Genomic DNA, 13705 nt, shown 5'->3' with positions numbered 1-13705 from the left:
TGAATGATAGTTCAGTCCTACATGTCATTACAAAGCAAACTGGGAGGGGGAAGAGGACAGAGGTAGGGAGCAGTAATGGCCAAACAAAGCTCACCGCTTGCGAGTTTAAATAAAGATTATGGTAATACTGTAATATTTCCTATGCCAACACCTGCTGAAAATTAATATTACAGAAGTTATAGAGAAGGCTAATAGAGAAGGCTAATATCCATTGTGTGTTCAGTATAAAAAAAAAAAAAAAAAAAGTCATTTCTTCTGAATGATTACACTTGAACACAAACAAGGCCCTTAAGAACCAAGGTCTTTCCCTACTGTTATTTTAACAGACTATCACATTACACTCTGTCTCATCACAAAAACAGCAAACAAAACTCTGCTATCATGTTTAAAATATTTATCACAATGTAATTCTGGATAGCAGTTTCTATGCTTTGAAAAAAAATGATAAAAGCTTTAGTTCTTCTTGTGTGTGCTTTACACTCCACATTTCACATAAAAGCTATCTTCAGGTTATGGGAATGACTCTGTTTTTTTCAATAATTGGTTGAAATTAAACAATCTCACAGTTCAGAACTGTTGGCAGTTATTGATGATGCCTGCAGCAAATACAGACCAAGTAGCCAGAGCTAAACAGAAAACAATTTGCCAGATGCAAGAGAACTCCTTTTTGTGAAGCCTATATTAAAAGTGTATGCTAGAACAGAAAATACTATGCAAATCACATTCATTTATGCTGATATTAATAAAAAATACCCAAACTGTCCATATTTAAGGAAAAAAAAAAGGTCAAACTTGATGATGAATTACACATTATGAACACTATGGCCCACACTGTGCAGAACCCCATTCTAAACTATGAATAAGAGTGCTTTCTGTCTGAAAGTTAGTTAATGCGCATGTGTAATCTACCTATCTGCATAAAGCAGATTATTTTAATTGCACATTACACCAGCAAACCCATCATGCTCATTTGGAAGTTGAGAACTTGTGCAAATTAAAAGCAAGTTTCACAAAACAGGACTTAGAAAAATCTGCTCTGATAGAGACTCCACGGCAGAGAGTGGAAAACACAGCAAAGCGTTGGGAGATATGACCCAAAACATCCACGTTAATTCTTGATTTAAACTTTCTGAGAGCCACAAAGAAATCTCACAGAATTTACTATGGTTAGGGCTGCGGAAAATTAGAATAAAACAGCTTCCAAGAAAAAGGACAGGAAAACAAGAGATACAGCACACTCAAAGGCCATGTAAAGCAGCAGCTATTCTTAATGACCCAGGATTTTGTCAGGACTTCCTCTGGTAACACCTTGTTCTTAAGAATCACTGATAGATAGGACGGTATCATTTACTCCATGTAATGAATAAAGCCTAAAATGGAGACAATTTCAAATAAACGCCTGTAGAGTTCAGTTGCTTTCTTATTTCCAAATGATAAGCCTTGGTGATATACCACACACACTTAGCCCTCTTCTGCACTCCACCACAATCCCACACCATGAGCCCTTCTGCAAACACAATGCTTGCTCAGAATGTTTGCAATCAGTGCAGGATCTTAATTGAGGAGTCAAAACAGCCAAACAGAAGTAGAGGCTGCATACACTGAGTACCAGAAGCACAGCACTGACCCTAAGCTCAGCCAGTACCTGCTCAGCCCTCCACTGCTGCAGGCTGACTTCCACCTTGTCAGTGGAACCTGTAACAATTGTGCTTCATACAGCGTATCAGCAAACAAGTTACAGATGTCAAAAAGCACAAATGCTTAGGGAACACACTTCTCTGAGAGGCTCAGTAAAGCTATTTCATTTACTTTTGTTTTCCTTATTCTCTATCAATTTGTTTTTTAACTCCAGAGAACTTCTACACTATCAATCCCTCAGCGCTTGTTAGGAAGATGCAGACAGCTAACAACCACACACAAGAGCATGCTGTACCTCAAGTCCCAGTCCATCCTGTCCCCAGCAGACAACACCTGCATTTCCAGGAGTCCACAAAAGAACTCCTGCTGCTTTTGCCAGCAGTGTATTCTTTTTTTCCCTCAAACCAAATTTTATAGCACATAATAACCAGAAAGCCCCCACCCAGTACCTGTACGAGCCTTCCAACAGCAGCCTGGTGTCCTGGGGACAGTCGATGACATCTTGGGGGCTCTGCTGCCCCCTGCACGCAAACACCATCCTGAGAGTACCTGGCTTGTTTTAAGGAAGACACCAAATTCTTGAAAAACCTTGTATAGAAAATAACCATGTTCCCTCTCTTAAAAAGCAAAACTCACAAGTGCATGATGGGCCATATGGAAAGCAGCGCTTAAGGACAGCCTGAGAAGCCTGTCTCTGCTTGGGTTGACAGTTGCAGTGTGACAGCTCATGCTCAATTTCTGACATCTCCCAGAGACACCTCCAAAACACGGCACAACAGTCTCTTACACAGAGCACTGAGGAAGAACAGGGAGAGCCAAACACTACTGAACTTCACAGTAATGTATTGAGCATCATTAAAGCAAAACGTTCTCTGAATGCTGTGACTTTCCTAGCATTAAGAAACTCTTCGACACTTACAGCAGAGTGCATGTGCAGCACAGGGAGCACACGACACCCTCCAAACTCCGTGACCACTACAATACAGCCGGCGGCTGCTGTCAGCACTGCCTCGGCGCAGACCTGGAAGTTACAGAAGACATTTTTAAGCGAAACACGGCGTCCGAAGTGAGAATGAGAAGAGCGAGTGTTGAAGTTGAGCCGCGCACTTTCTCCACGCGTACCAACAGCGACTCTGCCTAAGGAGGACGGGGCTGGGAGCCCCGCACGGCGCAGGAAGAGATGCGCTGCTTACGCCGCGGCTGAGGTCACCTCCCCCGTCCCCTCGTGTACCGGAGAAACGCTTCCATGACCACCCGGCCCTCCCGGCCCCTCCGCGCAGCCCGGGCCCGACTCCACGCTCCCGCAGGGGCTGCCCCCGCCCCGGGGCCATCTGGGACGGGGCCGACGGCGGCCACATGGTCCCGGCACCTCCCATCCCCACCGGGGCCCGGCTCCCGCGGCCTCCCGCAGGGGCGGGCCAGGTGGGAGGGGTGCCGCCGACCCGGCAGGCCCGCACAAAGCCCGACGGCTCCGTGGAGACCCCGGGTCGGACGGGGGGGGCGGCACGGCCCTGCGGCTCCCTGGGGAGCGGCGCCCCCCTCCGCAGCCCGGCCCGCCGGAGCCCCTTCCCAGGGCCCCGCAGACAATGGAGCCCGCACCGCCGGCCTACTCCCCGCTTCCTGCCCGCCGCACGCCCCCCGCAAGCCCTGCCGCCACTGTCCCGCTGGCGCTCCCGAGCGGGACGGGGCGCTATTGGGCCCGGTGCGCGGGGCCGCGGCCCGTAGGCACCGGCGCTGCGGAGGCAGAGAGCGGGCGGCGGCGGGGCGGAGAGAGCCGGAGCGCCCTGCCCTGCCCGGCCCCTTCCCGGTGCCGGAACGGGGCCACTCACCTCCCCGGGCGGCCGCCGTAGGGAAAGCCGGAGGTCGCCGCTGCCGCCGCCGCCCGGCCGGGCCCGAAGGAGTTAAAAGGAAGGGCCGGGCGGGCCCGTCCCATTCATTAGCTGGGCGCTTTGTCTCCAGCCGCCGCCGCCGCCGCGGCGCTGAGCAGGCTGCCCCGGCTCGGCCGCCACAGGGCGCGCTGCGCAGGCGCCGGGCGCGGGGGGCGGCCCCGCAACCGTCGAGCGGCGGCACGCACGACGCACAACATGTCATCCGCCGGGCCTCAAAATGGCCGCCCCCGGGGCCTCGGCGGGCGACTGCGCCATCCGGATTCGGGCAGTGGGACGAGGCCTTCTCCTCTGGGTCCCGTGGGGCGGCTGTAGCTGTAAAGCTGGCTCGGGGTCGGGGCCGGCCGGGGGTTGCCGAGGCTGCGGCTCATCCCAGCTCCTGGCTGAGGCAGCCGGTGCTTCGCAGCGCGCTCGGCGGTGGCCGCAGTGGGACTCGGACCCTCTGCAGGCCCGGCCGGGTGGGTGGCTCCGGTCCGCAGCACGTCGAGCGGGTGGGCGCCGCCGAGCTGAGAGGCGTTCTCTCCTGTGTCGGAGGATTCGATGGCTGTTGTATATGTTTGTTTCTTAAGATCTGCGTGTTTGTGGTCTAATAGCCTTCACGCATTTGGCTCTGTATAGCTGTGTGTAGCTCTGCCCCCTGCCCGCTACCTGCTTTAGGGCGCCTCACGGCGTTTGGATGGGATCGCCTCCGTAGCATAGGGAGAGCTGCTCCGGGTCAGGGCTGTGCGCTGTGTCGGTTCCAGCTGAGCAGCGGTACTCTATGTGCTTGCCATCTAGGCGTTCTCCTGGGTAACGCCCTGCCGCTGCCCTCCTGCCCGAGGAGAACTGCTCAGGCCGCGAGGGCATTGGGTGAGCTGTGCTTCTCTGTCAAGATGGGAGCGATGTGTGCTGATGTGCTGTTTTCTAACGCGTGTTGTTCTATAGAGATGGATGAAGATGTGATGTGGTGAAGCTTGAGCATTTGTTGTCGAATTCCTGGTGGCAGTCGTAGATGGCTACTGCTTTGACTCCAGCGTCTGCAATACTGGCAGGAGAAAAACAGTAGCAACAGTAATGGTAAGATGCTGCTCTTTAAAACTAAATTAAGACTGTGCTTAGAGAAAGAAGCTACTTCTCTCCAGCCAGTGCGTTTATGCAAGTACATGTTTCTTGATCTGAGCGTCTTTATCAGTTAGCTGATTTTTTTTATTTTATTTTTTTTACTTGAACAAATGTAGTCTGAAATGTTTTATTGGGCATAGATCAATATCTGGAGGAAAACAAAAACCAGCAGATTAGCTGATCCCTTTTTGATTTGGAACAGTGGAGCTCTAGAATGTATTTTCTATACCACTGTATATGCTGTATTTCTATAGTATTTGTGTATCTAAAGAATGATTCTGGTAAACAAAGTAAATGAGCTGTTGCAGTTGATGCTTCCTTTGGAGGTCTCTTGCAAAGTCTTTTTCATTCATGCTGCTCAGACTTGCAACAAAGTAAGTATTAAGAGTGGGTAGTAACAGCCCTTCATTCCATGTTCATTCCACTCATAACTGACAGTATGTTTTTACCAGTACAGTTGAACTGCTAATATAAAATATCGAGGCCAAGGTGATTTAAGGCAAAGTTACTCTGACTTGCCTCATTTTCCATGTTACAACAATGCATCAATATGACAACAGCTGTCTAAGCACAGAATTTTGTCTTGGCCAGATTGATCAGATGGACTCAATGAAAGATATGGGAACTTAGCTAAAAATACTCTTGTTGCTGGTGTGTTAATATGGTGATTATTTAGCATGCAATATTAAGAAGTAGAAATATATCTTCTCAAAAAACACCTCTTAATGAAATAAAACTGTAGCAATGTTGAATTATACTTGGAATTTTGTAGTTACTCTCAGCATGCCACGGAAGGCATATGAATATGTGACAGCTTTATTTTATTTCTGTAATGGCTTTAACTTTCAAGAGTTTACAATTTATAGTTGAAGAATAAAAATGTACAGTAAACTTAAAAAGACAGGAAACCCCTGTTGTGCTCTTTCCGCTGCTTCCATCAGCGTTTTTCTGAACCTCTTCATTTTTTCATACAACCTGTTATGAAAATGTCAGTAAGAGTTAATGAAAGTTGAAATTCATGAAAGTTGATAATTTCTTTAAATCCTAAGTTACTGATAACCAGTCAGTGTGTAGATGTATATCATATATTGTCTGGGTGAAATGGATGCAACTTTTCTCTGTTTTACAAAAATATACTGGAAGTTTAACAAAAGTCAGTCTCAACAGTGTGAGCAAACAGGGACTGGAGAAATTCTTCACAAGCTATAAATTAATGTGAAGAATAAAACAAAGAAGTGATGGTGATCTGATGACATGACTGCAAGGAAGGAAAGTGACTGCAGTTCCTGGGGCGGGCTCCAGACTGCCGGCTTGTGGTGGGTGTTGCAGCAGTGCTGAAGTGCTAGTCTAAGGTTGCAGATTCTCCATAAAGCATTCAGGTGTAAATATGCAGGGGGTTGGGAAAAAAAAAGGGTAATCCATTAACAAGGTGGATATTATAAAAGTCTGTGTAAGGCATCTTGATCAGTAAGTAACTAAAATTCTTATTTATCCTCAGAGTATTATCCTACCTCTATTTTATAAATTTTTGTTTCATGTATTGTGAATAAATGCCTTTATTTGCACTCTTAACTTAACCCAACGTGAATTAAAAGTGATCTGATATGAAATGAATATCTGAAGTTCATTTCTCAGTCTCTGGAGTAAACTGCAGAATATCTGGCTCCCTGTTGTGTTTTGTGGAATGTCGTAAATCAGAGAGAGCATGCTCCCAAAGAAGTTACATGGATTCTCCAGAGGATGGGGTGTTACAGGTTCAGAAAACAAGGAAATGTCACTGCAGTAACAATAAGTAACTGTCACTGTCGATACAAGGGATATCAACTACATGACAGCTTAATGTCCTCTTCTACTGTGACAGAACGTGAATATTCCTTAAATGTATTTGTTTCTCTGTCAATATTCTGTTAGAAGTTAGAGACAGTTGTAGAGATTCAGTTGCTGCAAACAGCTTTGTGTTCTGTGGTCCCAGAGTCTCTCCAGCCATTGAGCTACGCTTGAGTTTTTCATCCATGGTAGTAGTGATAACACTGATAGTGGAATGATAAATTTATGTAGTTCTGTCTTCTTGAATTTGTTTTCTACTGGAGACACTTTGCCAATATGCCAGCATAACATTATGCCAGTGTTGGGAGCAATAACCATTTTGCTGCTGTTACCTCATTTCAGCAGAATTGATTTCTAAAATTGCTCTGATAAGCTTATTTAATATCCAAATCACTCAAGCGTTTGATTTTATCATAAACAACTTATATATCAGTAATGCATTTTCCATATTAAATCATTAAGACAAAAACTATATTAAATCATAATTCTTCACACATTTGAGCACAAATAATTGCTGCTTCTTGTATGCACTGAGATAGTATATTAAATAAAACAATCTTTTTTTTTTTTAAGATTTTTTCTGCTTGTATAGACTACATCCTCTTCCAGGACTCTGTGTAGACAATGGTGACTCAAAATCAAAACCTTAAGATAAAGATCAGTAGTACTAAATTCAGAAGTCCAATTTAGTATCGCAGAGGTATGGTTTCTAAGAACACTTAAGTTAGTTATAATGAGAGTGCTTATATATTTAGCATATGTACTCCATAAACTTCAGTGGGCACTTGGCTAAACTTATCATATCCAAGCTGTCAAGCTGGATGATCAGAAAAGAAAAAGTGAATGATTACACAGTGGTTGTGTGTAACTTTAAGCAATATGCACTGTCAAAACCATGATGCCTTTGTGCTTTCCTGTTAGTTACCTAATTTGTTATAAACATCTGGCTAATCTCTGTATCATCTTGGATTAATGGCACATCAGCAATGTAAGTATGTAATTTTGGCAAGGAGTTGTACATATGACACGATATTCAGAGGACTTATTTGTGCTTGGCCTTTGTGTGGGGTGAGGATGATGCTGGAACGCATTCATCAGGAATACTCCAGTTGAAGATCGTATTTTTGTGGCATGGGTTTTTGGTTTTGTTGTTTTTTTTTGTTTGTTTGTTTGTTTTTTGTTTTCTTTTTTGCATCTTAAGATTCTCTCTTATATGAAGCCATACTGTATACTGACTTGTATGTATGTGATTTTGGAAGGTATATATGAATAATAGAGAGATGCATCAGGCACTGGCCAAAGTAGCCAGGTCTGAGACAAGGCAAAGAAAACCTTCTCAATACTGCTTGCTTGTATCCGATACATACAAGTATTGGATTTCTCTGAACACGGCATATCTTTCTTTGGATTCTTTCTTTTTTTTTTTTTTCTTTTTCCTGAAGCAGTGAGCTACATCTGGTTTTCTTGTTTATGTTTGCATGTATGTCATGACTGACTTTTTTCATTTCATTTTTTCTTCTCTGGATTTTGATGCTGCCTTGCTTTGTAGCCTTTCCCCACATAGGTGAGAAGACAGGGCTTTAATTCTGAATGAGCCCATCTATTTTGGGATTACTTCAGCAGTAAATGACTAGAGATTCTCACAGCAAGGCTTCCTCCACTGCATATCATCTTAATCATCTGCAGACCAGGTCTGTCTTCCAAATGAATGAGGAAGAGGTAGTAAACTAATTAAGACTGGATTTGTCTCATTTCTGATTGAATTTTAATTTAATTATATAAGAGCTAAAGTATTAACTCAGTATTAACACTGGATTCTTTCTTGGTGGTTTACCTTTGTGAGTGACCTAACTTGGAAGAGTGCTCAAAATTTGTGCTTTGTTACATGGTAAGAGCTTTGATACTGACAGCAAGAAATTTATTAAATTAAGTTTCTGAGTTATCAAACTTGATGGAGGCAGCGAGCAAGATTTCTTTCTTTCTTTGAATAAAGGCTGAATCCAGGATACAGGAAAGGAACAGAGAGTAGGAAAGGGTTGAGAGAAATTAAGAATGTGTATGTAGTCATGCTGCTTACATGGTGCTTGCTTAAATTTATTCAAATTCATGTTAAATGAAAAATCTTTCAAAACCCAAACCTGATGAGGAGAACAAGCATAAAAAATGATGATTGGTTTGAGAAATACATTGTGTCAAAGTCTTTGTTTGCAGAGCACTTTTTTTTTTTTCTTTCCTTCTCTGTGGCTGCTTTTTGATATACATTCACATAAATTGTGCTCATCTGGTTGTGGAGTGAGGTAGTTCAGGGGGCTAGAGAGAAAATCCTTCATCTGTTTGTGAAGGATTATTAGGATGGCAGTTACCATTTGGCAAGGATAGTTTCCCAAAAAGACTTCTGCAGGTAAAGCTACTGTACAGAATATATTGAAGGTACCAAACATTAAATGCCAGGAGTTGAATTATTAATGCTGAAGAGACAATGATGAGAGATGGGGTTCCTTGTATACGGCTCAGTCTGCTCTTTTGTAAATAACAGTATCATTATACATACATGAGTGCAAAGAATTTTGCTCAAAGGGTTGGGATTTCTTTGTGTTTTTTTTTTTTTTTTTTAAATAATCAGGTTTAAAAAGCAACATAGCTTTCAGATTTTCTTCTCCCTGATCTGCTTCTCAGTCTTACCTCAAAGCAATCCTGAAATTTCAGCAGTGTGGTTGATGCAAGTTCTGTGGTTATCTGTCCTGATTCACAAAGGATGTGTATATTGTATCCTCTTCATTAAACACATTGCTATTCTGCTATTTAGACAACCTACAGATAAGCAAATGGGTAAGCCCTGTGCTTTTGGTGCAGCATTTTGTGAAAATAGAAATTACTCTGATGAATTTTTTTCTGAAATGTAACATATACAAGCTTTAACATATATCTTAATACTGTTTTGTTTTGTTTTTCCCATCTTTGCAGTGTCTGCAGGAGTGAGTTCAAGCCCCATCTTCCTTCCATCATACAAATGTTATGAGCACATTTTGCAGAGATCTGTGTAACTGCAAAATCTCAGTGGTGTTAAAGGAGTCAAGACAGCAGAAGGATAAAGAAGGAAGAAAGTAGGTTTCCCTGTCAATTCTGCCTCTCCAAGAACTGTTAAACATATTGTTCTGGTTGCAAGTGACAGGCTACAAACCTCTTCTTGCTGTAGGTGACTTCAAGCTGTAGTTCATCCAGATGCTTAAATGGAAATAAGGTAAGGGCCTTTGCATAGCAGCTGTACAGCCTAAAGACCACTCTGTCAAATGGTCTTTAAGTATTATCTATAGATAACATTCCACAGGACTGCTTAGCAGATGCAAGTTACAGAGCTATTAGCAAGCAGTGATGTAGCATCTGGTGGAACTCAGATGATAAAAGGGCTCAGTCTTTATCAGTACCACAAGAGGCACTGACAGTGCAGTCTGTTTTGAAACTCATTTCAGAGAAGGCTGTTGTTTTGGATCACCTTGAACTATTCTGGAGAAATAAAGGGTCACCTTATCAATTTTATAAAGAACCACTTTCTTTCCAAGGAAGAGAAGGATGATGCATATAGAACATAAGTTAGTGTGGCCAGAAGAAACAAACAAACAAAAAAAACTTTGTTTCTGTAGAAATTAGTGAATGTAGATGAACACCTATATTATTTCATCTTAACCTTTTGTCAAAACATGTCCAGAGGAATTAAAAGGAAAAGGCATGCTTCTTCTTGGCCAAAGAACAAAGAAGATATTCACTAATCCTCTAGTGGCAAAAAGGCTCAAGACTTTTCTTCCATATTCAAAGCCAAAAAGGTTCATCCTTATTTTGGAATTGTCAGCTAGGGCTTTTGACCATAAATCCCACTCAATCTTGTACAAAACAGAAATAAGTCTTTCTGCCAAAGTATTGTTGATATCTAGCGGATGGATCAGTGATACTTAGGGGGTACATGGATTTGTCTTTCAGTTAAGTAGTTCCCAAGGATCAGATGCAGGGAAACTATACCACTTCATAGACTGAGGGCAAATGTGGGTTATCAGCTTGTTACTGTAATGTGTTGAGCACAGTAGGGTTGAGGATCCTATCCACAGTGCATGCTATCCTGGCTTCTGAGGTTTGGGAACAACCGTTCTTTTGAGAACACCTGGCCCTGCACAGTCATGCTCCTTGAGTAATTTGTCAGTGCCACAACTGATGAGGTAAGTGAAATGGAAAAGGATGTCCCTGCTGGATGTGAGGAACCATAGTAACGTTGTATATTACTAGGCAGCATTCCAGGGAGAATATTAATTATGTATTGGTGAGTGTGAAGAGGTAAACCACATAGTGGGGAAGCCAGGCTTTGGACACTTTATATGGATCGTTTAGTTTGCAGAATTATTCAGAGTTGTTGCAAGTCTTAAAAAGGTTAGGCAGAATTGTCATGATAGGATGAAGACCCACACATATGTTATGGCAGACCAAAACCTATATTTCAGGATTCTTGCAGGTTCTAAAGAATGTGTGGAGTGGGATACGGCTCTTTCTTTTCATTTTGGCAGCCTGCTGCTCATACAGGGAGAGGAGAATAGAGTTGAGTTCCACCAGTGAAGAGTAGTACCACTGCCAAAACTTAAGTGCAGCAGCAAGCCTTGAGTTGGTCTCTTTTAATCTGGAACAAAGATGTTACTCTGCAGGTGATATACTTGAGCTGTGTAGCAACGTCTCAAAACTTCATTCTGCAAGGGAAGAGGATGCCAAAGCAGATGAACAGCCTTTATGTTTACGTGATTCTTTCATCTTGAAATACTTCACTGGAGAATTTGTTAACCAGCACAGGTGAAAGCTGGTAAGCAGGAGATATCCCATCTATAAAGATCTTTCTCGCACAGTGAGTCAGCAGTGGCAACTTGAATCAAAACCTGATGCTGCCAAGCAGGGGTGTGAAGATTGTGATGGAGTGGGATCAAAACCATACACTCACTTAGCTAGTGCCAAAAAAACCACCAAAACTGTGAGGGTCTTGCTGCCCTCTGAACTTTTTCTTTTTGCTTGAAATTATGTGGCATCTGTTAGAGTCATTTCCTCCTTTTCCAAAAATGGAATGAGTACTATTTTGAGGCACTCTCACTAGTGAGATGAAACAGGAAAGAAACAAATCTTTGAGATTATAGAAGTGTGTGCTTAGGTCTTGTCAAATATACCAGATAATACAGTGCACTGTTGCATTTTGAAAGAATATGCGCTAACCTACTGGTATTTAACATTGAGGATCCTGATCTGGTAGGCTACAATGTCAGTGAGAGGTGGTTCATGTCAGGCCTGTTAGGATCTCTGTGCTGCTGCTGTGAAGCAGTGTATCAAGATTATGTGTATTCTGTGTCAGAGCCTAGCTAGTCTATAGGAGAAGTCCTCATACCTCACTCACTCCTGAAGGTAATTGAGGGTATCAAGAGCAGCGATGAACCCTGCCTGTAAGTTATTAATTTGAAGTGGGGTTAACATCTTCAGCACAGGCACCAGGAAATGAAGCTCAGCAGTCTTGAAACTCTGCAGAGAATCTAAGGATCCTGGAGGCCTTTCTGTATTATGCTAAAGTAGATTAGAAGACTCTCATTTCAGATCTGTTAGGAGATCGGGTCCTGGCACTGTAACACATCATTCTGATCGATTCAGGCTGTGGTATAACTCCTTGCTCAATAGGTCATGGCAATCAATGATGCCGCCTCTATAATGAAATGATTTTGGAAGTGCCGCTTCCTGGTTTTATCAGCGTGAAGTTTCAGACATGACGCATTATGGTTACCAAACATGCCCTACATACAGGGCAGGGAGAGCTGGAAGATGAATCTCAAGAAAGTCACATAAATAGAATACTGGAGAATAAAGCATAAGATCAGACAGCAAAAAGATAGTTAAATGGAACAAATACATATATGGAATGCTGTCTTATTGAAGGGATGTGCAGCTATGGAATGCTGTAATATACCTGGCAGAAAAAGGAAACTGGAAGAGTGCCAGGCTGACTTGTGCATCAGACATGGGAGGAATATGGATGCCATCAAGTTCTGTGGAAAGCTTGTCTCCAGTTGTAAAGCATTTGTACAGCTGCAAGACAGATACACATGGATTATCACTTAAAAGATGGAAAAAAAACATGTTTTCTATCATAGATGGAGTTTTATTATACTTATTATTAGCTTCTTGACAGTATTTATCATTTCTAGTCATTTTTACAACTAGAGTGTGCACTAACATATATATGATTTAGAGCGCTGCTTCCTATTTACTATTGCAGGCTGAATTCCAGTGCAACTTCATTCATTTCAACTGATCTGCTGTAAAATTTCTGAGACTGATGGTATGCATGGTCATGTAAGTGATAAAACCAGAGAGCAATTCCTTAAAAGCAGTACACCAACAACCAGATGACCTATATGACCTATACAGTTTATCCAATCTTTTTGGTTTTTTTTTTTTTAATTGAGAAATTGAAATTGCTGGGTCAGTTTGATCCTTGATTTTTATCTAGGTTGAGTGCAACACTCAAATGTTGGCTCTTGTAAGCTCCTGCTTTGCTAGAGATCAGCCCAGTGGATGGTGCCTGATAAGGAAAATGAGTTAGAAGCTACTGATGCTTCCTGTTGTACAGAATTTCCTGAAATAAGTGACTTAAGCTCTCTGGACCTTGATTGACTTTCCACAACTAAGTAATGATAGGTGTATCTATTTCTGATCTTCTAGGCACAGATTTACTGTTGGAGTGACTGCTGCTGGGGGTGGGCAAACAGCAGTGGTAGAAACTAGGTAGGGTGAGAAAGAGTTAGGAGGTTGTTCTGAAGGAGGCATTGAGTGATGGTTGCTAGAGAGGGGCAGCAAACATCATACCCATTCTTTGCTGCTTTCCTTCCTACTGCACACAGGACCCGTTCTGTGAAACATAAGTGCTGGTCGTAGCCTGGCTGGCTCAAAAGGGATTCTCTGAGTGTGTGGGTGCAGCTATCCTATGGACGCCGACAGCAAAATCATTCACATCTCCAATAGGGCTATAATGTCTTTCCTAAAAATGATACATAATAACAAAGGGCAGCCTTTGCAGGGAGAGCTACAGCTGACACAACTGTGCTCGGCCAAAATGGAAGGTTATTATCGTTACCCAAAAGTATAAGTATGACCCAGAGACCCCAGGAGAGCAAATTGAAGCGAATTTTCTAAGCTCCAGCTTGAACTTTGCCCAAAGAAATAATAAATACCGATTACTCGTA

General features: G+C 42.9%; 2 protein-coding genes across 12 annotated transcripts in view; one reads left to right on the top strand and one right to left on the bottom strand.

Annotated features, from left to right (window-relative positions):
* ZBED4 (zinc finger BED-type containing 4) overlaps positions 1–3615 on the bottom strand; it is a 23889-nt gene extending 20274 nt beyond the window's left edge. The window contains exons 1-2 of one of the 3 annotated variants that reach the window (XM_085217850.1): positions 3238–3454; positions 2558–2659 (exon numbers count right to left, since the gene is read on the bottom strand). The gene's annotated coding sequence lies outside the window, so the exon portion shown is untranslated. The other 2 variants (XM_085217861.1, XM_085217845.1) reach the window with 2 other exon arrangements.
* LOC104917568 (uncharacterized) lies at positions 2739–13705 on the top strand. Of its 9 annotated transcripts, none has more exons than XM_085217970.1 (4): positions 2739–4580; positions 9417–9556; positions 9649–9693; positions 12739–13705. In XM_085217970.1, exon 1 carries the CDS (start codon positions 2885–2887, stop codon positions 4112–4114), a length of 1230 nt encoding a protein of 409 aa, XP_085074096.1. In that variant the 5' UTR covers positions 2739–2884; the 3' UTR covers positions 4115–4580; positions 9417–9556; positions 9649–9693; positions 12739–13705. The 9 variants fall into 9 exon arrangements, with proteins under 9 accessions (XP_085074096.1, XP_085074075.1, XP_085074072.1 ...); XM_085217949.1 differs by lacking the exon at positions 12739–13705 and adding an exon at positions 11138–12610; XM_085217946.1 differs by lacking the exon at positions 12739–13705 and adding an exon at positions 9781–9996.

Source organism: Meleagris gallopavo, chromosome 1, assembly GCF_905368555.1.
Source record: "Meleagris gallopavo chromosome 1, MGAL_WU_HG_1.1, whole genome shotgun sequence".
Taxonomy (NCBI): domain Eukaryota; kingdom Metazoa; phylum Chordata; class Aves; order Galliformes; family Phasianidae; genus Meleagris; species Meleagris gallopavo.
The sequence above is the reverse complement of the archived record's forward strand: the minus strand, read 5'-3'. Positions and strand labels throughout refer to the sequence as shown.

Bases quoted from the DNA above. Each gene is read 5' to 3' on its own strand.
- LOC104917568 (XM_085217970.1), top strand. From the start codon at position 2,885: ATGACCACCCGGCCCTCCCGGCCCCTCCGCGCAGCCCGGGCCCGACTC.